This window comes from Vitis riparia, chromosome 13 (assembly GCF_004353265.1).
Source record: "Vitis riparia cultivar Riparia Gloire de Montpellier isolate 1030 chromosome 13, EGFV_Vit.rip_1.0, whole genome shotgun sequence".
NCBI lineage: Eukaryota > Viridiplantae > Streptophyta > Magnoliopsida > Vitales > Vitaceae > Vitis > Vitis riparia.
In genome coordinates this window covers 2,783,603-2,811,341 of record NC_048443.1, presented here as the reverse complement: position 1 = coordinate 2,811,341, position 27,739 = coordinate 2,783,603, and the positions used below count along the sequence as shown (strand labels likewise).

Here is a 27,739-nt window from a genome sequence, read left to right as displayed (position 1 = left end):
TATTGCTTTGGCTCAGTTCCCACTTTTCATATGGCTTGGCAACATTAGCCTTCATTGGCTTTTCTGAACTTCATCTTTTGATAACTGTATCTGGTAACAATTTGCTTCTGTGGAAGTCTTAAAATGTTGTAGTTTTGGTCTAAGATCTAGGCCAAGTGAACATTCTCCTAGACTAGAAATATTCTTTAAACTTATGCTAAAGCTTAAATATGATTCAATTGTTCTCCTAGTTAAAACAGAACCAAGCACTTGGCTTCCTTGTTCAGAATTATTTATCCTTTTTTTCCCAATTGATTGGAAATTAACTAGTTTAGCACTTGTACTTTGACATGTTCATTTCAAGCAACTGTAGTTAATAAAACAATTGAGCATGAACTGGAGTTGCCTATGGAATCCTGAAGGTGGATGACATAAATTACTTGGTGCCTGCTTCTGGTACATGATACTCCTGAACTGAATGTCAGCATGGTATTCATGAATCAAGTTTCAAAACAATTGAGCTCAAATAGATCTTGCATAACTGGAAATCAAAGTGAATCTCATGTTGTTTTTGATGGGTTTAGAATAAAATCAATGACATCACTGTGGCCTTTGTCAATGACTTGGTTTTAAACTCTGGTTCAAAACATTCCCTGCAATGGGATAATGACCTTAACATCCAGTGATGACTTCGTTTTAGACTCTGGTTCAAAACATCCACTGCCATGAGATAATGGCCATAACATCTGATGGACCTCGTTTTCTCAGATACACGGAGATGGATTAGGTAGGGGTGACTCTGAATCACTTGCATTGAGTCTACTTCGTACGAAGTCCCTGAGGTCAGTTGAAGGTAGTCTGGTGATCAGCTAGATAATTCCAAATACTTGACGCGAGGCTAGATGCTTGAGGGTAAATCAAGAGGCACAGCAGTTGTAAATCGTCTCCCCATATGGCAAAACCTATTCTGTCACAATGATAAAAAGGTGTTTAATTATGGCAGATAATGGAGCTTAAGGCAATAGGATGTGAGACAGTGAGAAGTGAAGATAGAGCAACATACATTTCTTGCCCATGGAATGATGCCCATCCAATATATACAGACTGCAATTTTTAGCAACATTGAAGAAAGTTGGCCTCTCATTAAGACACTAAGATCACATTTAGAAATCTCAAAGAATTATGAGAATGTGTGGATGCCTTGCATCATTCCATTTAGAAATCTGAGGCCCAGAAAGGTGTTGATGCCGATGTTCCGAAATTTTGAGACCGTGTTGCAATCTATTCTCCTGCCACAGTAACAAGATTTCTTTACAATGACCAGTCATGATAATTTCACATCTGCTAATGCTAGCATAAGCCACATTGAGAAAACAATTGATCCTTGGATTATTACCAATCTCTAAGGAATTGAAAAAGGCTAGATGGTCAAGCTCCAAAGTTCTTGATGACATTCCCAGTTCACCAATCAACGATAGTATCATAAGTGAAACAGAAGACACAGAGTCTGAAACATTCAAAATCAAAAGCATCTGTTTTGATTATTTAGCAAGAAAAATAACAGAATGGATCTTATTTGTATGTATATCTGTTTAACAACACGCCAATGCATGACTCCTTAATTGGCTTCCAATATTCAAATAATTCGAAGACACCATTATGTTTATTAATTCTGATATAAAAGGCTGTCAAAGAAGGGGGATATAAATTTGTAGGAGAGTTAACAAACCTCTGGTTTTTTGTCGGCAAAATCTCATTAACTGGATTCCTGAAAAACGTAGTAAAAATAAGTAAACACTCATCAGAGCTAAATTCCAAATCCAAAGTCAATAGAAGGTTGTTTATTGTAGAGCTAAACACAATTACTAACCCTTATAATGCACGAACATAAAATTGTCCTGAAACACATTTTCCATCTTATCAGATTCAATTTATGGCCTTCTTGCATAACTGCATTTTATATTTGAAAGGAAAATCAGACATTTTTTATGTGAGTATAAGAGAGTAAATGCCATAAAAGGCAAACCATACAAATGAAGAAGCTGTAAACATATAAGAGTGCTTACTGATCACTGTTGAATGATACTTAATTGTGTCTCTTTCAACCTGCAAGAGTTTATACTCAGTGAATCACAGTATGCTACCAGGAATAATGCCTCATTTCCTCGTTGTTGGAAAAAAATGTAGTGAAAAACATGTAAGTTGCCAATGGAAATATACTAGTTTAAAAATAAAGCATTTCAAGTAACATAAGGTTTGTACAAGTTGTAACTGACCTGAAAAAAATCTGTATGATAAAGCTCATTTTAATGAATCCTAACAATGGTTAAAAAGACATCCAAAAGGAGAAAAGCTGGATCAGCATTGCGCATCCACCTAAAAGGAGTAACATGAAATGCATCAATATAAAATGAGATGAAAAGAAAATAGTAGTGCTCATAAAAATCCTTTCTGCAAAATAATGCATAAAGACAAGCAATTCATCAATGTAAAACAAATACAAACTGTTCTTTATATAGGTGATACTTCCATCAGAGAGCAATTTCAAACCATCAGAACAACTGAGCTCAAGACTTTATAACATGGATGACAAACCGATCCTCAGAAGGAACCTAAAGAAATGTGTGATTCTCGACTCTCCAAGAGATGTGTGACTATTCAGTCTTACTGGCAGCTTCTCCAAGATAGCACAAAAAATAGCTTCATGTCTACTGAAGACAGGTGAACTAAGCAGTGTCCAAGGATTGGTGCCAAAATCCTCTCTGTAGTGCTTAGGGAACACCTCAAGTCATAAACATAGAAAATTTAGAAAAAAAGTTAGCAAATATAGGAATCTAAAAAAACCAATAAAAATGTAAAATAAAAATTGTAACATACCATGATCTTGCTAAGCTGTTGTTTATCCTCTTTCTACACTCTTAACATCAATAGAAACAAAAACAAGAAGTGCCAATTGGAATTTGCCACAGTCACTATAGACATGGAGCCTCCAAATATAAAACCTGAATTCCCTTCCACAAGAAGAAAAATACTTATACTCTGACACCTGGGACATGCACCTTTTAAGCCTGCAAACTCCAAAAGAAGAGATATGGTTTCATCAAATTAAAAATTTAAGAAACTAAAGCAAAACCATTTTGTTTCTGCTCAAATTTGTACAACTAGGCATATGTAAATATGACAGTAGCTCACATTTTGGAAACCAAGTGGGATATATTAGAATAGATACAAGCTGCTGTTGTTGCTATGTGATAATTCCATTAGGTAGTTCTGGGCTATCGCAGTCACAGAGAAGAGACCACTTGGGATAAATTGAAAACCAGTTCTTGTGAAAGACAAGTTTCATGCACTGAATGGTTCCCAACTTTCAAAGGAAATAAAAGATCATACAACCTTATGAGCGGCTTCCCCAAGAGGGCAAGAAAAGAGGTTCTTATTTATTAAAGATGCAAATGAAATCTTGATTCAGAGGACCTCTGTAAAGCACTGAAGAATCTATCACAAGTCATAAAAGGAAGAAAATTTTACAAAGATAGTCCTTAGAACACATTAATATATTGAATCAACTATATAAATGAAAGTCACGCACCACAATTTTGCTAGATTGTATTTTATCCTCTTTTTGTCGTACTAAAAAATAGTAAGAAAGTGCCAATGAGCCTTTGATATAGGATGAACATTCCAATCAGTCAGCACAATGACAAGACCACATGACCTCCTGTGATACTTTGGACCCATCCTTTTGACACCTGCATCATCAATGTACACAATTTGGTACATAAAACTGCAAGACTTATTATTACCGTTCAGAGGTAGCCGAGTTAAATGGCAACAAATTGCACAAATATATGTATGGGAAATAGAAAGTGATATTGAGGAGAGAAAGAGGAAGAATTGCATGTTGGGAATGAGCATCCAGTGGACAAGAAGAAAATTCAAGAAAATTACTCATCAAAATAGATAAATAAATAAACAAAATATATAGATGACGGTGACTCACTGTAGTCTTGCTGGGTTATTCTTTGTCCCCTGTTGACACTCAAAAAAAATAAAAAAAGAGCAACAGGGGGACAACTGGAACTAGCTGCATTCACTCCATACTTTAAAGTCTTTGATATAATACCTAGAGTTCCATCCTCTTTGAGAACCTGCATCATAAATGTAAAAATTTAATAACCAGATGACAAGACACTGGATAGTAGCTATGATGACATCTAATAAGTTGAACTAAAATAATCATGGCTACACAGGGGAATTGATAAAGCCATCTAATTACCATAGCAATTGAACTTTAATAAACTGCATTTGCCTCTTCTGTATGTCAGCCTGAACTCTATTCTGGAAATCAGAAAATTATACTTAAAAAATGCAATTGAATAGTACAACTGATGGAATAAAAATCAGAAGACATTGCTAACCAGTGGCTATTGCTAAATATTCCACCTGCCCTTGAATGGCATAAATGGATCCTCTCTTATCCTTTTTATCGTTGTAAGTATCACATATCACCTCTTCAACTTCAATGGTCACTGAGAACTAAAAAGAACAAAGGAAAAAGGAAAAGTGTGTACCCCATGGAGATTATGGACAAGATTTAGTAAATAGAATTGGAGAGGCAGAGGCAGTGATGCATACCTAGAATTGTGTCAAATTGAAGAGAAAACCAAGCTACAAGCCATTTCAAAAGCCACTTCCTAGGCAAATTTTTAACAAAAAGTCTAGTAAGAAACGTACAAGTAATCAATTGGGGAAATTGCTATAATGTATATGAGAGATTGAACGCGGTATTGAGGAGTGAAAGACAGGGATACGAAAAGATACTCAAATATTCAAGTGAACTATTATTGGAGTGAAACATCTCCTCTGAAATCGACTCCAGTTGTGCACAATCCCTAATCTCAAGTTTCTTAAGGGTGGAGGGAAACTTGCCTGTGGGGAAGAATGTGAGAGATGGACAATCCCAAATGTCCAAGACATGAAGAGCACCACTGGTGGCGGTGGTGGTGTTGGAATCATGGTGCATCATTCCCCCCGGTAGAGAGTCTAGCTTTTCACACCTCCGTATGCTGAGTTCCTTGAGCGTGGTGGGTAACTCACCTTCTGGAAAACCAATGAGAGATGGACACGAAGCTATCTCCAAGTATTCAAGGAGACACACGTCGCTACCATCCTTCATCACCATCATCCAATCAGGTAGACATCGTAGACCTTCACATCTATCAATAACAAGACGTCTAAGCATGGGCGGGAACCCCAACTCTGGAAATGACACCAGCTTTGGACAATTATAGATTTCCAACTCTCCAAGACATGTTAGCCTGTGCAATCCATTTGGAAGCTTCTCTAGGTTATTACACCGCCTAATTTTCAAAGATTGAAGCTTGCTAGGCATCTCGTGCTTTTCCTTCTCTCCCAAGGATACAAGCTCGGGAGAACTGCTAGTTTGCAACTGCTGAATACCATCCAATCTATTTTCCCACAAACACGTCAATTCATCACAACCACAAATGTCTAAAACTTGAAGCCCCGACAACAATCGCATACAACCTTCATGTAATCTGGTGAGCCCTACCATTCTATCCATTCCTAACTCGGTGAGTGAAGGCAATTCCAATCCACTCCTTAGTACCGCCTCATTGCAATCTTCTACTTGTAATTTAGAAAGAGATGGAAGCCTTTCAACTGGAGACACCAACTGTGGGCATCTCCAAATTGAGAGATGTACAAGGGACGGTAGGTTAGTGGGTAACTTCTTGATTAATTTGGGGCAATTTACGATTTTAAGGTGAAGGAGACAAGGATATGGCTCTGATAAAGATGGACTCTCCCAATCTTCCCATTGCGACATATCCGAAAAAGATAGAGACTCTAAGGACGGGAAAGGCTTATTGGGAAGACAAGTCTCTCCATAAAACTCTCTACCCACAATTTTAACTTCATTCAACCCTTTAATCCTTACGTGTTTGAGCATGGGTAACCACCCCAAACACGGTAAAGATGTGCAATTTCTGCAATTCACCAGATTTACATCCACCATCTTAGAGAATGAAACATCTCCTATCCAAGGGGGAAATTCTGGACCACCATAACACTCAATTTTTAGTTTGTTCAAATTGAAGTGTGGCTGTAAAGAGTTAAGTACATCTATTTGATTGCTTGCATTGTGTGGATCATCCAACCCAGCACTCCACTCTATCGTCAATTCTTCAAGCTTCTGCTTCTTGTTTAGACTAGCATCCCTTGCATCTTGAACGTTTGCTACATTTTCCAACTTTGAAATGCAAAGTCCCCCTTGAAGATGGGCCATATTCCTTAACTCCTTTATGTTCAAACCATTGTCTTTACCCACAATAAAATTAGACAATACTTGCAAGCCTGTTAATTTGCAAATTTGTGGAGGCATTTCTTCTAGATTTGTATTGGTCACATCAAGGTGTCGAAGATTACTTAGGTTCTCAATGTTCAAAGGCAACCTAATAAGCTTCCAACAATTTGATAATATTAATGTCTCTAAGTTATAGAGGTTACCTAGTGAATCAGGTAATCGTTTGACTTCTGTTTCAGAGAAATTAAGATACCGAAGGTGTTTCAAATCACCAACTGAACTTGGTATCTCACTTATCCAATAACCACTCAATGAAAGCACCCTTAGCCGCCGTAGCTTGGGCATCAATCCCTCAAGTACCTTGTTACTCAAACAACTATACCATGATACATCAATTGGTAATGCGATAAATGTACGCATATACTCCATCCCATAAAGGGCTTCAAACTTTTTGAAGACATCGTAATCGCCACGAATGAATGATGAATGACGAGCCTTTTTAGAAATAGTTTGCTGCTGATTACCTTCCAATTTCTCTTCCAAAGAAAAACATATTTCTCCACCAACAAATTTTGCTAAATCGTTAACGAGATCATGCATTACAAATTGGGATTTATTGCTACTTGATGGTTGAAAAAATGATCGAGACAGCAATTCCTGGAAGTAGTCATCGCCTAAATCTTTAATTTCGATTTGTTGCCCATAACATTCTGAGCGTTGAATTAGACTCTCTGCCATCCATAAGCGAATCAATTCTCTCTTATCAAATTCATAGTCTTTCGGAAATATTGCACAATAACTGAAACATCTCTTCAGAGGGGAAGGGAGGTGATTATAACTTAATCTCAATGCAGGAAGAATATCGCATTTATCACTCGGTAAATCCCATATTTTGCTAGTCAAAATAACATTCCACTTATGTTCTCTCTGTTCATGGCGTAGAAGACCACCGAGTGCTGTTGCTGCCAAAGGCAAGCCTCCACACTTTTTCACAATTTCCTTGCCGATCAATGCCAAATTGGAATGCTCTGCTATTTCCAAATGCATGTTTCTTGAACACCGACCAACACGCAGGATCTGATAAATTTTGTAGCTCGTGCAAGTTCTTATCTCCTTCCATTATCTTTGCGACGTTCTTAATCCGAGTCGTGACTATGATTTTGCTGCCTCGTGAACCCGAGAAAAAGGGAGACCGTAAGCAACGCCAAGCATCATAGTTGTCATTCCACATATCATCGAGAACCAGAAGAAATTTTTTTCCCTTCAATTCCTCCCCCAATTTATCTTGAATTTGATGGAAGTCTAGTGAATCAGTATTGCTCTGAGAAGTACTGACCGAATTGAGGACTGTCTTGGTTATTCTCACTGCATCAAACTGATCTGATACACAAACCCAGGCCTTTAGATCAAAATGCTTGGCTGTCTCAGCATCATCGTACACCAACCTTGCTAGTGTGGTCTTGCCCATACCACCCATGGCCACGATGGAAACTACAGAAAAATTGGTTTCAATGGGCTCATCCCTAAGCAGCATATGAATTATAATCTGTTTATCAGCATCCCTGCCATAAACCCAAGGTTCGTATACACGAGATGTAGTGAGTGGCCTTTCCCAAGTAGACTGGGTTATAGCAGCCACCTTGTCCAAACCAAGCCCAGCCTTTTGGGCATAAATAGCTTCTAATCGGGCAGCGATGTCCTTTATCTTGCACCCCATCTTAACATTACGCATACAACCAATAGGAGTGAAACTAGTACAACAGGTAGGGATGAACTTGCGTACCTTGCTTGTGCTGCCTTCACCATCAGCTTCCGCCATCACCTTTCTTCTTAAAGCTTCGTAGGCAAACTCGTCCAAGATGTCCTCCATGTCATAAGCCAAATCCCTCAGATCGCCCAGCCACGTTTTCACCGACTTCTTCGTGATCTGCTTCTCCTCCGCGTCATTCAACACTTCATGAATCTCCAATAATTTTTTCTCCCATTTTTCGAGCTCGGCGCGAATTTTCTCTTGGCGTGCAAACTTGAGGAGATCAGGGGAGCCCAGTTGGCTAAACAAAGCTTGAAGGGAGACAGAAAGAACAGCCTCTGCAACAACTTCCATGGTTCGTTGGTAGGGAAAGAGAGAGGGAGGATACCAAGTGGAAACAAGAGAATTAGAAACAATTGGTTTGCTCTATCAAGGCTGCCCCAATTATCAAAGACAGTGGACTCTGCTCCTTCAGAGTGGTGGGGCTCACACGTAAAGAAGAAGAAACTAAGGGAAAAGAAGGAATCCAAGGCAACTGATGCTAAGTGGAGCCATTGGAGAGATAATTATTCAAGTCTTGGACCACTCTCCAATTTCCCACTGCACTGGTTTTAGGGGTGGGTGACATACTCACATGAAGTGACAGAAAGCAGGGCCCTCTACATTCAAAGTTTATTTTACTATTAAATAAATAAATAAAAAGTCATATTGTTAAAACCCTTCCACAATTTTCTGACAAAGAGACATGAGTGACTTTCTTAAAACTTCCCTCTAGGTAACAAATAGACAGATCTCTGGTAATTCAACTGAAATGTTGCATTGACAAAAGCAAGTGACTTCTGTAAGCAGAATACCATTCTTGTGAATGGGACAAGGAAGAAGGTTGAAGGAGGGAGAGTAAACAAGTTTTCCCTTTATTTTATATAGATTGGTGATTAGGCTGAAGTAGAGACACCTTGCTACCTCGCTGCATCTTCAAATGATCATGTTGATTAACAATGAATTGAAAGCCATGCTTTGCCTGCGAAGTTTGATTAGAGAGGAATCTTTAAATCAAATTTTGTGAAACAATTGGTTTGCTTGCTGTGTCAAGGCTTAGCCAATTATCAAAGACTGAAGGTAAGAGAAAAGGAGTTGAAGGCAACAGCTGGCAAGCTGGCAAGTGGATCCATTGGACATGATTTGATAATTCAAGTCTTGGACCACCCTGCAATTTTCCACACCGCACTGGGTGGTGGGTCAGAGAGTTAAGGAAAACTTCAGAAAACCAAACATGAAGTGACGGAAAGCAGGGCCCCTGTACGAAAATATTACTCTGCAACAATCAAAATAAGGAAAATTCTATGGTGCCGAGGGAGGTACCGTGCCTCAGATTTTTTAGCATAACCCAATAAATAATCAAAGAATCATGCATTGAAAAATTGCAAGCTAATGTTATTAAATTTTAAAAAAATATGAATTCAAAAATTATTTTTAAATATTCAGAAATTGCTAATGTTGGCTTTAGTTCAATTTCACAAAAATAGAATCATGCATTGAAAAATTAATTTGAAGTTGAAGTTTTTGATAACATTAAGTCATAACATATAGAATAAGTTTTACAATTTCCTTATTTATTTTCTAGGAGTTCATATAGGATTAAGTTACAAATACATGGGAGGAACTTACAAAGATGTAAACAAATAATTAGGTTAAGGACTCCACTTCCAAGCAGGCCATGTGCTTTTAAGGATAGAAAAAAAATTGTTTGACACATTAATAAGATCAAATAATTTAATGTTTAAGAATGTTTAAATATTAATAAAAATAAATGATTGAATAGATTATGTTCTATTTAAAATTCAATAGATATCTATTTAAATTTAAGATAGAGAAGCGAAATGAATATAACTTTTTCACTTCTTATATTTTAAAATATTTTTTAATTAAGCGTTCTTAATAATATTTTTATTTTTTATAAAAAATTATAATTATTTTTTGGATGATTGATTAACTTTCTTTTCAAGAGAAAGAGATATTATTGAAATGGTCCTTAAGAAAAGACAATGAAATAGAAATTGAAAGTCTGAGTTATTGAAAATATTGTAGCCTCTAAAGATAAAATGAAAATACAAAGATATCAAGTGATGAAATTTAGGTTATTGAATAAAAATATAAATAAATTAGATCAATATATAAAAATACAAATAAATGAGAGCATATGTGATACCATTTGAGACGTGCCAAATAAAAAATTTTGCTCCAACAATTTCTATAATATTAAAAGAAAGTCAATTTTTTAATAATCTCGTTCCATCCTTTGGTACATGCCATAGAATAAAATATAACCATAATTCTATACATTTCTTTCACGGGAAAAAAAGAACGAAAAAACATGGGGTGCTGGCACATTGGCCATTGGGTGTCTCATGTCTGTAAGTGGACCTTGTATGCAATTATTGGTAAGAGATGGCTCGTATAGGTGGCAATTATTGGGGCTCTTTTACTTAATAGAATAGATTTATAAAATAGTTTTAAAAATGACTTCAAAAAGTATATTGAAGTCTATGATAATTGTTAAATGTTGTGGATTTGATTTTACTTCCGATGAGAAATCTTTTCTATTTTAGTATAGAAACATTTTTAGATAGTGATTTATCGTCCATTAAAGATTGATTTGATGATATTATTAAATTAAATTTAAAAAGATTTGTTAAAGGTAAGCTTTTTTTATTAAAGTAGAGTTGGATTCGAAGTTTTAAAATTAAGTTAAAATGTCTTAATTAATTTTTGACAACTTTGAGATTTTATTTTTTTTAAATTTCTTAATTAATTTATAGAAAATTAATATTTTATTTTTTAAACAAAAATTATTATTTTTAATTAATTTTTGGAAAGTTGATATATATATATATTTTAAATTCCATTTCCAACCATCTAGGCTCTTAGGCCTATATATATTACCTAAATGTGTTTTTGGGTTGGATGCTTTAATAGAATCGATCTCAACTTCCTCTATCATTCATAAACTCTTAACAAAGAATTCACTAATCAAACCCCATAGTTTTTTATCTCTATAGTTAATACGATGATTTTCTGCATAAAATTGATTGTCTCGTATGTAATTGTGATTTTATTATTTATATGGATATGTGAAATTGACAATGTTGCCCCTAGCCTCGGGGCATAGGGTGTTGCAAACATTCTTATTTATCTACTCCCAACATGATTATACTTTTCATATTAACTTAGCATGCAGATCTTTCAATTGTCATATTCCAATATTATCTATAAGCTTCTTGAGTGTTGAAGTTGACAATGCTTTTGTGAATAAGTCTGTTAAATCATCAACTTGAGTGATATATAGTTACTTTAGCTTGAGTTTACCTTTTTTTTTTTTTTTTTTATAATTATGGCCTATATGATTCTTATTGATCTAAAAATTAAATTTAAAAAATTAGGCAAGAGATTAACCTACTTACAATTTATTATGCCCGAGTCACTAAAATTAGTCAATTAAATTAGTTTGTTATCTTTCTCTTTTTATAATGATAGTTGGTGAGGTTCTTATCTATATCAAGATTAACTTAACTATTAGGTAAGGCTTAAGAGAACTTACTTGCAATTATTAAATTTGAGTTAATAAAATTAATCAATAGAATTAACTCGTCGTCTTTTTGTTTTTATAATTGTGGCCGACTTGGTTCTTATCAATATGAAGATTAAATTAAAAGATTAGGTAACGGCACCCACTTGCAATTTATTAAACTCGATTAAGCAAAAGTAGCTTCACTTATTTCTCTTTTTATGATTATGATCAGGAAGGTTCTCATCAACATCAAGATTAATTTAAAAGATTATGTAAGGGAACCTATTTGCAACTTGTTAAATTTGACTCATTCAAAAGGTTAGTCAAGCAAATACACTTGCAATAATTTACAATCAAAATCCACTTTAAAATAATAAATATAAGCTATCTTTTTTTGGTTGCATTGAAATTATTGATAATTAGATTTAAACATAAATAAATATAATTATGTAAGTATTAATTAAGTTTTCAAAACTAATTAAAATTTAAACATCACTAATTAAATAAAATAGTATAAAATTTAATTAATTATTATATATATAAAATAAACTTTAATTATCTAATTAAAATTATTAAATACTTAAGTATTACCATGCCTAAGATTTAAAAGAACTTTTTATTTTTTCAAGGCATAAAAAAATAACAAAGGAAAAATCTTGATTCAAATAAATAAATAATTCCATGGAAAATATAGAAGTGAAAATAATATTTATATTGTGTAATACTATATTGCAATAGTCTACAATTTATCAGTCTTATTTGGATTGATTTTTAAGAAGTCAAAAGTTCTTTTATAATCTCAAGAAGGACTTCTATGTCTCTTTGATTAATTTTATTTAAAGGGCTAATGGTTTAAAAAGAAGATATGAAAACTATATTTTTTTTATATATACTTTTTATAAAGGTGCATAGCATCTCAGGCTAATAATTTTGTATAACAAAATAAATATTTCAAAGGCACCACCAATTACCTAGAAAATGAATTTTCAATTTATCAAATACTTAATTTTTGTAACAAAGATGTTTTTAAGCATTATCGAACATTTCTAACTTTTCTAAAATCATGACCAAATGACTCATAATATTTTCGAATACTAAACCATTCATCAAATTATTTTGTTATGAGCTTTTTATTTTAATTAAAAGCTTAAAATATGTACCAACTTCATTAATTTTATGTTCCAAAATAAGTTTCTTTAAAAGCTTGTAATGTAAATTGATTAATGAATTTTAGTTATGAATGATCTTGGAGGAGTTTGAATTAGAAATTTTGAGATAGCACTTTTTTTAATTGTTTATGATTAAATATGTATCAAATAAACGTACAAAAATGAAAAGACTTTAGAGGGTGATGATAAATCAATTTAATGACTTAATTTAAGTTATTAAATATATTAAGCATGTTTGATAAAATAATAAAGTTAAAAATGATTTTGAGAAATCATCTTAACAATTAAGACTCCATGACTTAAATACAATTAATTTAACTTAAAGTCATCGATAAATATCAAGTTTTACCAAAATTGTTTGCTAATGATCTCAATAATTTTTTTATTTATTTATTTATTAATGGATTATGGAGAACAACCAAAAGTTAGATAGAAATTCAAAAAGGATTCATAAATATGGCCTAAAGTATCTGTAAACTCGGTCTAATTAAAGTGACATGAACAACAACAGAAAGCTTAGAGAAAGAGGAAGATGATGTTTGAGAGCATGCTGAGGAGGCCATGTGCAACACACCCTATCTCCTCTAGGGTTCCATCACATTCTAATAAACAAATCAAAATCTCTACTACAAATTAATTTTGCAGCAGCTTCCATATATTTTAATGGATTTAATTTATTAAATGATGGGAACGTGCATGCACATGCAATATGAACATTATGGAGTTTCAGACTGCCAGGCTGCCCATGTGCATGCCATTGTTGTATTTACATATTTATTTATTTTTCTACTTTAAAAATCTGTTTTTTTTTTTTTTTTCAAAATTTCCCAAGGCACATTTTCCAAGCTTAAGATTCCCAGGGCAATAATATTGTAATCTTGATGTAAAATGCAAGTGAGATGGAAGGAGCAATTAATTTGTTTTATTATTCACCATTTTTCAAATTCCATTTTCTTTGAATACCCCTCCTACCTAAATGACTTTTAAACAAAAACTTTGATCATGTTTTCTATGCTTGTTTTTAAAAATTATTTTTAGTGTTTTATAAAAATAAAGATGTTTGACAAATTATTTTTTAAACCTGTTTTTAAAAATAAAAAATAAAAATTTTGTTTAAATAAATTATTTTTAAAAATATATATATTTTTTTTGTAAAGACATTATAAATTCAATTTATATAACGTGAATTAAACAAAAAAAATTTTTGTTACTTTTCTTTAGATTATATTTGGTTTCCAAAAATTTGAAGGAAAGAAAAGAAATAAAAAATAAACTTTGCTGTAGTAAATTTTCTCTTCCTTTTAATTAAAAAAAATATTAAGAAATCAAAATCTTAGCTGGATCATTGGAGTCAGCGTGGGACTTCCAGGCTGGCCCATGTGCATGCCATTATTTATTTATTTTTGTACGTTCAAAGCATATTATTTTTATTTTCAATATTTTATGACTGGCGCATTTTTCAAGCTTAAGATTCTCTTTATAATTATGGACCTATGGTTGTTGGTTGTATCAAGATTAATTTAAATGTTAGATAAGACTTAACACAATTTGCTTGCAATTTATTAAATTTGACTTGATAAAATTAGACAATAGAATTAGCCTGTCATCTTTTTGATTTTATAATTATGGTCGGCTTTTTGATTTTATAATTATGGTCGGCTTGGTTCTTATAAATATGAAGATTAAATTAAAAGATTAGGTAAGGACACCCACTTCTAATTCATTAAACTCGATTTCGTAAAACTAGCTTATAAAATTAGTTTGACTTTTTTGTTTTTTATAATTATGGTCTACAAGCTTTTTCTCAATTTGGGATGACAATAAGATAGATTTTTTTTTACCTGTCTCTAATAAAACAAATTTGAAATTTAAATAAATCAATTAGGAGTGGATTTGAGAATTTTTTTTTTAAAACCTAAGGCAAGTTTGGGATGGGTTTGAGTATTACCTAGTCCTACCCTACCTTGATTATACATAAAATTAATTTAATTTAACTTTTATTTTCCTATTTTTAATAAAATAAGTTATAAAAAATTATAATATTTTAATTATTTATAAAATATGTTTATTTTGATATAATTTAAATTTTTTTTAAAAGAATTATTATTATAATTTTTTTTAAAGTTAAAGCCAAGGTATAGGAAATTTGTATACCCGTTCTGCCCTACCTCATCCCATCTAATTTTTTTTAATAGGACGAGTATAAAAATTATTTTGAATAAATGAAATAGGAGTGGAATGAGTACAACCCATCCCCAACTTGCCCTGTTGTCTTCTCCAACGTCAAGATTAATTTAATAAAAGATTAGGTAAGGGAATCTAGTTTCAACTTATTAAATTCAATTAATTTAAAAGGTTAGTCAAGCAAATCCACTTGCAAAAATTTAAAATCGAAATCCACTTCAAAATAATAATGATGAGCCATTTTTTTTCTTCTTGCATTGAATTTATTGCTAATTGGACTTAAATATAAATAAACCTAATTAAAATTTAAATACCACTCAATAAATAATATAATAAAATTTTTAATTATTTATTATATATATATAAAATAAAATATAATTATCTAATTAAAATTAATAAATACTTAAATTAGGTTGGAGTTATTTGGCCTCACTCAACTTGAGTTCAATTCGAGGTGGATTGTTTAATCTACACCTAATTTAAATTGTAAAAAAGACCATCCAAGTCTTTTCAAATTCTTATTGAGTTTGAATTTCGTTATATTGAAACTTTCCAAATTTCATTACTAATTTAATCCATGATAAATTAAAGTGATGGTTTAAAAGAATGAAATAAAATTTGAACATTTGTCGAGAGATGACTGTCTTTAGTATTAGTAATTGACTTGTGATAGATTTGCAAGGATGTAGCACAACTACAAGGCTTGGTGCGATAGAGAATGTCTGTGGTGGTCAAGAGTGCATACACGATCCCAACTTACTGTTTAAACTAGGAAAAAAAGTTGTCATAGGATGATATCTAACTGTAAATTTACCAACAACAAAGAATTGATTTCGAAATTAGGACACCTAAGGGTGTTCTCGTTGAGTGGTTATGGAATAAGCGAGACACCAAATTCATTCTATGGTTTAAAACATTTGATTCAAGAGATGATCATTTATTATAATCTTCAAATGTTGATACTATTAAGTTATAAACATCTTACCAAGATACCTATTAACTTCGGGAATCTAATTAACCTTTAATATCTTGATATTATTGTTACAAGTCTATTAGAAGAAATGTCTTTAGAAATTGACAAACTAAAAGATTTGTAAATACCGTCTAATATCAATCCCGCATTGGATGGGGAGAAAGGTTCATGATATGTGTAGTGAGATTCTCTTAATTATTATGTTGATGAATTTTGAGCCGAGTGTTTTGCCCTACAGACACCATCTGAATGGGCCCTTTTGTCCTAAAGACAACATCTACATGGAAAGGAGCAGTCGTTAATTCAAGGAAAAATCTTTCCACCTGAATCTAAACTTTTCTAGATGCTCGCTCTACAGCAGGTTTGGATAGCCCAAATGATTGAGTAGCCTATCCCAAGAATTCAAAATATGAAGTTTTGTTGATTTGAATCCATTGTTTGGTCCTAAGTCGCTGAATCTTTCTGAATTTTCCACAGCAATCATTCCAAATATCCCAAAATTTTAGTTCATTTGGCTGAACTGCTAGGAAGTGATGATGACAAAAAACTTTAATTTGATTTAGGAGGGTCACCTGTATCTCAATTCATAGATTCTAAAGAATGGATTACATAACAAGAAGCAAACCCATAACTAAAAACATCATAAATGCTTAACCCTCGAATCTTACTACGAGAAAATGGAACATAAACAGCAATGACCAAACGCTCACTTTCAGATAATCAACGAAGCTAAAACCGAAGAAAAATCAAACCAATTCTTGAAAAAACAAAGCAATAAGAGCTCTTCAAACTATCAAATTTCTATAAACGCAATAAAAAAAAAAAAAAAAATCCACAACTGCAACAAACTAGCTAAAAAGAATAGTCCTTGATTACCCTTTCAATGGATGACTCAGAGGAACGAACAAACCGAACAACTGGGCTGGCCTTGGGGTCAGGGAGGGCATAGTTGAAGGTGGAATTGAGGGGTCTAGAGGACTTAACAAGGGGCTTTGATGGTGGGTTCGAAGACAAGATGGTTTCAGTAGGAGGAGATGGTGGCGGCGGCGGGGGTGATGATTCATGAGATGATGAGCTCACGGAAGCGAGACAAGGCGAAAATCGCCTGTGATTTGTGGGAGGACGAAGACGAGACAGGGAGAGCGACAGTGGAGTGTAGGACATTGCAGCGAAGAGGGCCATCGCAGACAGAACTGAGAGAGAAGAGGACAAAACAAAATGAAGAAAGTGTGGTGTGAGCCTGTGAGGAGTCTGAGGGCTGACATGGTGACATTTGAGGTCAATGTTTTGTGTGTCGAGGCCACGGTTGCTCATCACGCGGGTAAATTAACGGTCTGATTTAATCGCGTAGCTCACAATTCTGAGTCCGAAAATCATTTTAAATACTTTCTTATTTATTATGCTCGTATATAAAAAAAATAAAATATCAATTATAAATTTCACAAATTAATTTTTTAACCGTTGATTTGGTTAATAAATATTCCTTTTTTTTTAAATAATATATATATATATATTTCTTGGGTCAGAGTTTCTTAAGATTAATTTTGATGATTATAGAGCAAAAAATTAAATTTTAGGAGGATTTATTCTCAGTAGGATGGATTGCTTGGAGGATAATGTTGAAGGTCCATAGGAGCCGAATAATCTAAGTATGAGAAGTTTAAGGTTATGTTTAGTTCCTTAAAGTTATTAAGAAAAAATAAATAAATATTAAGTAAATAAAAAATATTAAAAAAATAAATTTCTTGTATTTAGTTTTATAATAAAAAAATCAAATATATTTAAAATTTGTATAAAATTTATATATTTTTAAATTGTTAATCCTTATATAATAAATGAAAATAAGTAAAAAAAAATTATTTTATTTTATTTACTTTCCATCTCTTTTTTCTTTGAAATAGTGAATGAAAAAATAAAATTAAAGTTAATAAATTAATTTAATTTGTTACTTCAAACTTATTTTAAATTTTTATATAAAGATAAAATAATTTAAAAATATATAGATTTTTAACTAATTTTAATTATATTTGATTTTTTTTTATATTTTTCATATTATAACATAATATGAAAAAATCACTTTCCTCATTATTTATTTCTTTATTACTTTTTGGAACAAATATAACCTAAGAGTATGTTTGGTTTCCTGAAATTTAAGAGGAAAGAAAAAACAAAAGAAAATAAAAAAATAAATTCAAAGTCAATAATTATTTTATATGTTTTTTAAATTCATTTAACTTATTGTCTTCTATTATATAAAGATTAACTAAATTTAAAATACGACAACTTTTAACTTATTTAAGTAATACTTGATTTTCTTTCGTATTTTCTATATTAAAATTAAATAGAAGAAAATAATTTTTCTTAATATTTTTTTTTCCTTAGCATTTTCCTAAAATCAAACAAAACATAAAAGTTTTGAATTGAAAGCGAACGCCATTGTATAACTTTATTGATTGGTTGGATCCTTACTAGGGGAGGGAGTCGTTTTTTATTTATTTTTATATATTTTGTGTGCTTTTTCTATGCTATTGATATGTGTTTGGAGGATAGATTTTAATAATATATGTATTTATATATTTTTCTTAACTTCTTATTTTTATTTTTAATGTGAAAGCACTTTTATATATTTTTCTTTGCAGAGGTGAGGAGTTATGTTTCCAGCAAGCATCACTATCTCTTGCTCCTTATTGCTTTGGCTCAGTTCCCACTTTTCATATGGCTCGGCAACATTAGCCTTCATTGGCTTTTCTGAACTTCATCTTTTGATAACTGTATCCGGAAACAATTTGCTTCTGTGGAAGTCTTAAAATGTTGTAGTTTTGGTCTATGATCTCGGCCAAGTGACCATTCTCCTGGACTAGAAATATTCTTTAAACTTGTGCTAAAGCCTAAATATGATTCAATTGTTCTCCTAGTTAAAACAGAAACCAAGCACTTGGTTTCCTTGTTCAGAATTATTTATCCTTTTTTTCCCAATTGATTGGAAATGAACTAGTTTAGCACTTGTACTTTGACATGTTCATTTCAAGCAACTGTAGTTAATAAAACAATTGAGCATGAACTGGAGTTGCCGATGGAATCCTGAAAGTGGATGACATAAATTACTTGGTGCCTTCTTCTGGTACATGATACTCATGAACTGAATGTCAGCATGGTATTCATGAATCAAGTTTCAAAACAATTGAGGTCATATAGATCTTGCATAACTGGAAATCAAAGTGAATCTCATGTTGTTTTTGATGGGTTTAGAATAAAATCAATGACATCACTATGGCCTTTGTTAATGACCTGGTTTTAAACTATGGTTCAAAACATCCAGTGATGACTTCGTTTTAGACTCTGGTTCAAAACATCCACTGCCATGAGATAATGGCCATAACATCTGATGGACCTCGTTTTCCCAGACACACGGAGATGGATTAGGTGGGGGTGACTCTGAATCACTTGCATTGAGTCTACTTCGTACGAAGTCCCTGAGGTCAGTTGAAGGTTGTCTGGTGATCAGCTAGATAATTCCAAATACTTGACACGAGGCTAGATGCTTGAGGGTAAATCAAGAGGCACAACAGTTGTAAATCGTCTCCCCATATGGCAAAACCTATTCTGTCACAACGATAAAAAGGTGTTTAATTATGGCAGGTAATGGAGCTTCAGGCAATAGGATGTGAGACAGTGAGAGGTGAAGATAGAGCAACATACATTTCTTGCCCATGGAATGATGCCCATCCAATATATAGACTGCAATTTTTAGCAACATTGAAGAAAGTTGGCCTCTCATTAAGACACTAAGATCACATTTAGAAATCTCAAAGAATTTTGAGAATGTGTCGATGCCTTGCATCATTCCATGTAGAAATCTGAGTCCCAGAAAGGTGTTAATGCCGTTGTTCTGAAATTTTGAGACCGTGTTGCAATCTATTCTCCTGCCACAGTAACAAGATTTCTTTACAATGAACAGTCTTGATAATTTCACATCTGCTAATGCTAGCATAAGCCACATTGAGAAAACAATTGATCCTTGGATTATTACCAATCTCTAAGGAATTGAAAAAGGCCAGATGGTCAAGCTCCAAAGTTCTTGACGACATTCCCAGTTCACCAATCAACGATAGTATCATACGTGAAACAGAAGACACAAAGTCTGAAACATTCAAAATCAAAAGCATCTGTTTTGATTATTTAGCAAGAAAAATAACATAATGGATCTTATTTGTATGTATATCAAGTTTAACAACACGCCATTGCATGACTCCTTAATTGGCTTCCAATATTCAGATAATTCAAAGGCACCATTATGTTTAATTCCGATATAAAAGACTGTCAAAGAAGGGGGATATAAATTTGTACGAGAGTTAACAAACCTCTGGTTTTTTGTCAGCAAAATCTCATTAACTGGATTCCTGAAAAACGTAGTAAAAATAAGTAAACGCTCATTAGAGTTAAATTCCAAATCCAAAGTCAATAGAAGGTTGTTTATTGTAGAACTAAACACAATTACTAAACCTTATAATGCAAGAACACAAAATTGTCCAGAAACACATTTTCCATCTTATCAGATTCAATTTATGGCCTTCTTGCATAACTGCATTTTATATTTGAAAGGTAAATCAGACATTTTTTATGTGAGTAATAAGAGAGTAAATGGCATAAAAGGCAAACCATACAAATGAAGAAGTTGTAAACATATAAGAGTGCTTACTGATCACTGTTGAATGATATTTAATTGTCTCTCTTTCAATCTGCAAGAGTTTATACTCAGTGAATCACAGTATGATACCAAGAATAATGCCTCATTTCCTCGTTGTTGGAAAAAAATGTAGTGAAAAACATGTAAGTTGCCAATAGAAATATACTAGTTTAAAAATAAAGCATTTCAAGTTACATAAGGTTTGTACAAGTTGTAACTGACCTGAAAAAAATCTGTATGAGAAAGCTCATTTTAATGAATCCTAACACTGGTTAAAAAGACATCCAAAAGGAGGAAAGCTGGATCAGCATTGCGCATCCACCTAAAAGGAGTAACATGAAATGCATCAATATAAAATGAGATGAAAAGAAAATAGTAGTGCTCATAAAAATCCTTTCTGCAAAATAATGCATAAAGACGAGCAATTCATCAATGTAAAACAAATACAAACTGTTCTTTATATAGGTCATAGTTCCATCAGAGAGCAATTTCAAACCATCACAACAACTGAGCACAAGACTTTATAACATGGATGACAAACCGATCCTCAGAAGGAACCTAAAGAAATGTGTGATTCTCGACTCTCCAACAGATGTGTGACTATTCAGTCTTACTGGCAGCTTCTCCAAGATAGCACAAAAAATAGCTTCATGTCTACTGAAGACAGGTGAACTAAGCAGTGTCCAAGGATTGGTGCCAAAATCCTCTGTGTAAGCTAGTGCTTAGGGAACACCTCAAGTCATAAACATAAAAAATTTAGAAAAAAAGTTAGCAAATATAGGAATCTAAAAAAACCAATTAAAATGTAAAATAAAAATTGTAACTTACCATGATCTTGCTAAGCTGTTGTTTATCCTCTTTCTACACTCTTAACATCAACAATAGAAACAAAAACAACAAGTGGCAATAGGAATTTGCCACAGTCACTATAGACATGGAGCCTCCAAATATAAAACCCGAATCCCCTTCAACAAGAAGAAAAATACTTATACTCTGACACCTGGGACATGCACCTTTTAAACCTGCAAACTCCAAAAGAAGAGATATGGTTTCATCAAATTAAAAATTGGAGAAACTAAAGCAAAACCATTTTGTTTCTGCTCAAATTTGTACAACTAGGCATATGTAAATATGACAGTAGCTCACATTTTGGAAACCAAGTGGGATATATTAGAATAGATACAAGCTGCTGTTGTTGCTATGTAATAATTCCATTAGGTAGTTCTGGGCTATCGCAGTCACAGAGAAAAGACCACTTGGGATAAATTGAAAACCAGTTCTTGTGAAAGACAAGTTTCATGCACTGAATGGTTCCCAACTTTCAAAGGAAATAAAAGATCATACAACCTTATGAGCGGCTTCCCCAGGAGGGCAAGAAAAGAGGTTTTTATTTATTAAAGATGCAATGAAAATCTTGATTCAGAGGACCTCTGTAAAGCACTGAAGAATCTATCACAAGTCATAAAAGGAAGAAAATTTTACAAAGATAGTCCTTGGAACACAATAATATATAGAATCAACTATATAAATGAAAGTCACGCACCACAATTTTGCTAGATTGTATTTTATCCTCTTTTTGTTGTACTAAAAAATGGTAATAAAGTGCCAATGAGCCTTTGATATAGGATGAACATTCCAATCAGTCAGCACAATGAAAAGACCACATGACCTCCTGTGATACTTTGGACCCATCCTTTTGACACCTGCATCATCAATGTAAACAATTTGGTACATAAAACTGTAAGACTTATTATTACCGTTCAGAGGTAGCCGAGTTAAATGGCAACAAATTGCAAAAATATATGTATGGGAAATAGAAAGTGATATTGAGGAGAGAAAGAGGAAGAATTGCATGTTGGGAATGAGCATCCAGTGGACAAGAAGAAAATTCAAGAAAATTACTCATCAAAATAGAAAAATAAATAAACAAAATATATAGATGACGGTGACTCACTATAGTCTTGCTGGGTTATTCTTTGTCCCCTGTTGACACTCAAAAAAAATAAAAAAGAGCAACAGGGGACAACTGGAACTAGCTGCATTCACTCCATACTTCGAAGTCTTTGATATAATACCTAGAGTTCCATCCTCTTTGAGAACCTGCATCATTAATGTAAAAATTTAATAACCAGATGACAAGACACTGGATAGTAGCTATGATGACATCTAATAAGTTGAACTAAAAAAATCATGGCTGTACAGGGGAATTGATAAAGCCATCTAATTACCATAGCAATTGAACTTTAATAAACTGCATTTGCTTCTAGTATAGCCTCCTCTGTATGTCAGCCTGAACTCTATTCTGGAAATCAGGAAATTATCCTTAAAAAATGCAATTGAATAGTACAACTGATGGAATAAAAATCAGAAGAAGACATTACTAACCAGTGGCTATTGCTAAATATTCCACTTGCCCTTGAATGGAATAAATGGATCCTCTCTTATCCTTTTTATTGTTGTAAGTATCACATATTACCTCTTCAACTTCAATGGTCACTGAGAACTAAAAAGAACAATGGAAAAAAGAAAAGTGAGTACCCCATGAAGATTATGGAAAGATTTCATAAATAGAATTGGATAGGCAGAGGCAGTGATGCATACCTAGAATTGTGGCAAATTGAAGAGAAAACCAAGCTACAAGCCACATTTCAAAAGCCACTTCCTAGGTAAAGTTTTAATAAAAAAGTCCAGTAAGAAGCTTACAAGTAATCAATAGGGGAAACTGCTATAACGTATATGAGAAATTGGACGTGGTATTGAGAAGTGAAAGAGAAAGAACAGGCGTACCTTGTTTAATGTAAAGATGGGAGAGGGTTGAATGGTGTTTGCTTCTATGTTTTGTAGTCCCTCAACTTATTATTGCTCAAAGACGTTTTTATCATCTATTTCCACACAGGGAATGTGGGCGATGTTGGGCCAATCTTGCCCTTTCCCCTTCGAGCACCTTTGTTTTAGGAGCGGGCAGTCTCTGATATATAGTCGTGAAAGCGTGTCAGGCAGCCCTTCCCTTGGGCAAAACGACTGAAGCTTAGGGCAACATTGGATCCATAACTCTTCAAGTGAGGTGAGGGTTTGGAGAGCCAGGGAGGATAGAGATTTCAGATTCTGGAAATCTTGAATGAAAAGACAGGTGAGGGTTGTAGGAAGAATCGGTGGTCTTTGACCATCTGAAAAGGAGGCAACTCGTGGAAATATGCCACCAATGGTGAGTTTTTTAAGAGAGGTAAGTGTGGCAAGGCCCCATCGGGATAGGGGCGTCTTGATATTCTCACAACGGTAGATAACAAGTGATGTAAGAGCAGTGAGGTTTTGCAGTAGATGAGGTAGCAGCTCCACATTCTCACAATTACTAATCTTCAGTTCTCTGAGTTTGTTGAGGCAATCTGGTACAATTTTGAGACAGGGATACGACCCGATACTCAAATATTCAAGTAAACTATTACTGGAGTGAAACATCTCCTCTGAAATCGACTCCAGTTGTGCACAATCCCAAATCTCAAGATTCTTAAGGGTGGAGGAAAACTTGCCTGTGGGGAAGAATGTGAGAGATGGACATTTCCAAATGTCCAAGACATGAAGACCACCACTGGTGGCGGTGGTGGTGTTGGAATCATGGTGCATCATTCCCCCCGGTAGAGACTCTAGCTTTTCACAGTTCCATATCCTGAGTTGCTTGAGCGTGGTGGGTAACTCACCTTCTGGAAAACCAATGAGAGATGGACACGTATCTATCAGCAAGTATTCAAGGAGACACACGTCGCTACCGTTATTACTACCATCCTTCATCACCATCATCCAATCAGGTAGACATCGTAGACCTTCACATCTGGCAATAGCAAGACGCCTAAGCATGGGCGGGAACCCCAACTCTGGAAATGACACCAGCTTTGGACAATCATAGATTTCCAACTCTCCAAGACATGTTAGCCTGTGCAGTCCATTTGGAAGCTTCTCTAGGTTAATACACCGCCTAATTGTCAAAGATTGAAGCTTGCTAGGCAGCTCGTGCTTTTCCTTCTCTCCCAAGGATACAAGCTCGGGAGAACTGCTAGTTTGCAACTGCTGAATATCAAATCCATTTTCCCACAAACACGTCAATTCATCACATTCATCAATGTGTAAAACTTGAAGCCCCGACAACAATTGCATACACCCTTCATGTAATCTGGTGAGCCCTACAATTCTTTCAATTCTTAACTCGGTGAGTGAAGGTAATTCCAATCCACTCCTTAGTACCGCCTCATTGCAATGTTGTACGCTTAATTCAGAAAGAGATGGAAGCCTTTCAAGTGGAGACACCAACTGTGGGCATGTATCAATGGAGAGATGTACAAGGGACGGTAGGTTAGTGGGTAACTTCTTGATTAATTTGGGGCAATTTACGATTTTAAGGTGAAGGAGACAAGGATATGGCTCTGATAAAGTTGGACTCTCCCAATCTTCCCATTGTGACATACCCGAAAAAGATAGAAACTCTAAGGACGGGAAAGGCTTATTGGGAAGACAAGTCTCTCCATAAAACTCTCTACCCACAATTTTAACTTCATTCAACCCTTCAATCCTTACGTGTTTGAGCATGGGTAACCACCCCAAACACGGTAAAGATGTGCAATTTCTGCAATTCACCAGATTTACTTTCACCATCATAGAGAATGAAACATCTCCTATCCAACGGGGAAATTCTGGACCACCATAATACTCAATTTTTAGTTTGTTCAAATTGAAGTGTGGCTGTAAAGAGTCAAGTACATCTATTTGATTCCTTGCATTGTGTGAATCATCCAACCCATCACTCCACTCTATCGTCAATTTTTCAAGCTTCTGCTTCTTGTTTAGACTAGCATCTCTTGCATCTTGAACATTTGCTACATTTTCCAACTTTGAAATGCAAAGTCTCCCTTGAAGATGGGGCATATTCCTTAACTCCTTTACGTTCAAACCATTGCCTTTACCCACAATAAAATTAGACAATACTTGCAAGCTTTTTAATTTGCAAATTTGTGGAGACATTTCCTCTAGATTTGTATTGGTCACATCAAGGTGTCGAAGATTATTTAGGTTTGCAATGCTCAAAGGCAACCTAATAAGCTTCCAACAATTTGATAATATTAATGTCTCTAAGTTATGGAGGTTACCTAGTGAATCAGGTAATCGTTTGACTTCTGTGTTGGATAAATTAAGATACCTAAGGTGTTTCAAATCACCAACTGAACTTGGTATCTCACTTATCCGATAACCACTCAATGAAAGCACCCTTAGGCGTCGTAGCTTGGGCATCAATTCCTCAAGTACCTTGTTACTTAACCAATTATAATCCCATAATACATCGATTGGTAATGCAATAAATGTACGCAAATTTTCCATCCCATAAAAGGCTTCAAACTTTTTGAAGACATCGTATCGGCCACGAATGAATGATGAATGACGAGCCATTTTAGAAATAGTTTGCTGCTGATTACCTTCCAAATTCTCTTCCAAAGAAAAACATATTTCTCCACCAACAAATTTTGCTAAATCGTTAACGAGATCATGCATCACGAATTTGGATTTATTGCTACTTGATGGTTGAAAAAATGATCGAGACAGCAATTCCTGGAAGTAGTCATCGCCTAAATCTTCAATTTCGATTTGTTGTCCATAACATTCTGAGCGTTGAATTAGACTCTCTGCCATCCATAAGCGAATCAGTTCTCTCTTATCAAATTCATAGTCTTTTGGAAATATTGCACAATAACTGAAACATCTCTTGAGAGGAGAAGGGAGGTGATTATAACTTAATCGCAATGCAGGAAGAATGCCGCATTTATCACTCGGTAAATCCCATATTTTGCTAGTCAAAATAACATTCCACTTATCTTCTCTCTGTTCATGGCGTAGAAGACCACCGAGTGCTGTTGCCGCCAAAGGCAAGCCTCCACACTTTTTCACAATTTCCTTGCCGATCAATGCCAAATTTGAATGCTCATCAATGCTGCTATTTCCAAATGCATGTTTCTTGAACACCGACCAACACTCATCATCTGATAAATTTTGTAGCTCGTGCAAGTTCTTATCTCCTTCCATTATATTTGCGACGTTCTTACTCCGTGTCGTGACTATGATTTTGCTGCCTCTTGAACCCGACAAAAAGGGAGACTGTAAGCAACGCCAATCATCATAGTTGTCATTCCACATATCATCGAGAACCAGAAGAAATTTTTTTCCCTTCAATTCCTCCCCCAATTTATCTTGAATTTGATGGAAGTCTAGTGAATCAGTATTGCTCTGAGAAGTACTGACCGAGTTGAGGACTGTCTTGGTTATTCTCACTGCATCAAACTGATCTGATACACAAACCCAGGCCTTTAGATCAAAATGCTTGGCTGTCTCAGCATCATCGTACACCAACCTTGCTAGTGTGGTCTTGCCCATACCACCCATGGCCACGATGGAAATTACAGAAACATTGGTTTCAATGGGCTCATCCCTAAGCAGCATATCGATTATAATCTGTTTATCAGCATCCCTGCCATAAACCCAAGGTTCGTATACTAGAGATGTAGTGAGTGGCCTTTCCCAAGTAGACTGGGTTATAGCAGCCACCTTGTCTAAACCAAGCTCAGCCTTTTGGGCATAAATAGCTTCCAATCGGGTAGTGATGTCCTTTATCTTGGACCCCATCTTAACATTACGCATACAACCAATAGGAGTGAAAGTAGTACAACAAGTAGGGATAAACTTGCGTACCTTGCTTGTGCTAGCCTCACCATCAACTTCAGCTATCAGCTTTCTTCGCAAAGCTTCGTAGGAGAACTCGTCGAAGATGTCCTCCATGTCATAAGCCAAATCCCTGAGATCACCCAGCCATGCTTTCACGGACTGCTTGGTGATCTGCTTGTCCTCAGCATCGTCGAGCACTTCACGAATCTCCAACAGTTTCGTCTTCCATTTCTTGAGCTCAGTGTGGACTTGCTCTTGGCGCGCGTACTTCCACAAATCAGAGGAGGCCAGCTTGTTGAACAAGATTTCAAGGGACACAGAAAGAACAACCTCTCCAACAACTTCCATGGTGATCAGTTTGCAGAGAGAGAGAGAGCTAGAAACCACAGCACTGTGAAAACAAAT

General features: G+C 34.4%; 2 protein-coding genes across 2 annotated transcripts; both read right to left on the bottom strand.

Annotated features, from left to right (window-relative positions):
• Nucleotides 1-449: 449 nt before the first annotated feature.
• Nucleotides 450-27,711, bottom strand: LOC117928133 (putative disease resistance protein At3g14460). The gene is made up of 15 exons (XM_034848001.1): nt 24,400-27,711; nt 4,909-5,145; nt 4,398-4,508; nt 4,256-4,312; nt 3,980-4,127; nt 3,569-3,728; nt 2,857-3,474; nt 2,485-2,761; nt 2,256-2,355; nt 2,046-2,085; nt 1,850-1,929; nt 1,709-1,747; nt 1,376-1,486; nt 1,043-1,268; nt 450-946 (listed from the first exon to the last, which is right to left on the bottom strand). The coding sequence occupies exons 1-5, from the start codon at nt 27,680-27,682 to the stop codon at nt 4,060-4,062; spliced, it is 3,756 nt and encodes a 1,251-aa protein (XP_034703892.1). The 5' UTR covers nt 27,683-27,711; the 3' UTR covers nt 450-946; nt 1,043-1,268; nt 1,376-1,486; nt 1,709-1,747; nt 1,850-1,929; nt 2,046-2,085; nt 2,256-2,355; nt 2,485-2,761; nt 2,857-3,474; nt 3,569-3,728; nt 3,980-4,059.
• On the bottom strand, nt 19,081-22,035 carry LOC117928135. The gene is made up of 7 exons (XM_034848003.1): nt 21,782-22,035; nt 21,464-21,657; nt 20,648-20,687; nt 20,452-20,530; nt 20,310-20,348; nt 19,648-19,871; nt 19,081-19,546 (listed from the first exon to the last, which is right to left on the bottom strand). Exons 2-7 carry the CDS (start codon nt 21,464-21,466, stop codon nt 19,428-19,430), a joined length of 504 nt encoding a protein of 167 aa, XP_034703894.1. The 5' UTR covers nt 21,467-21,657; nt 21,782-22,035; the 3' UTR covers nt 19,081-19,427.
• Nucleotides 27,712-27,739: the final 28 nt, after the last annotated feature.

Excerpts from the sequence above, each read along its gene's own strand:
- LOC117928135 (XM_034848003.1), bottom strand. Across the intron at positions 20,531-20,647 it reads ATATCATTCAACAGTGATCA|TTATGCAAGAAGGCCATAAA; the intron begins GTAAGCACTCTT and ends TATAAAATGCAG. Across the intron at positions 19,547-19,647 it reads TCATTCCATGGGCAAGAAAT|GTTTTGCCATATGGGGAGAC; the intron begins GTATGTTGCTCT and ends GTGACAGAATAG.
- LOC117928133 (XM_034848001.1), bottom strand. The coding sequence starts at position 27,682 with ATGGAAGTTGTTGGAGAGGTTGTTCTTTCTGTGTCCCTTGAAATCTTG. Across the intron at positions 4,509-4,908 it reads TCTCACATTCTTCCCCACAG|TGACCATTGAAGTTGAAGAG; the intron begins GCAAGTTTCCCT and ends TTTAGTTCTCAG. Across the intron at positions 4,128-4,255 it reads ATTAAAGTTCAATTGCTATG|GTTCTCAAAGAGGATGGAAC; the intron begins GTAATTAGATGG and ends TTTATGATGCAG.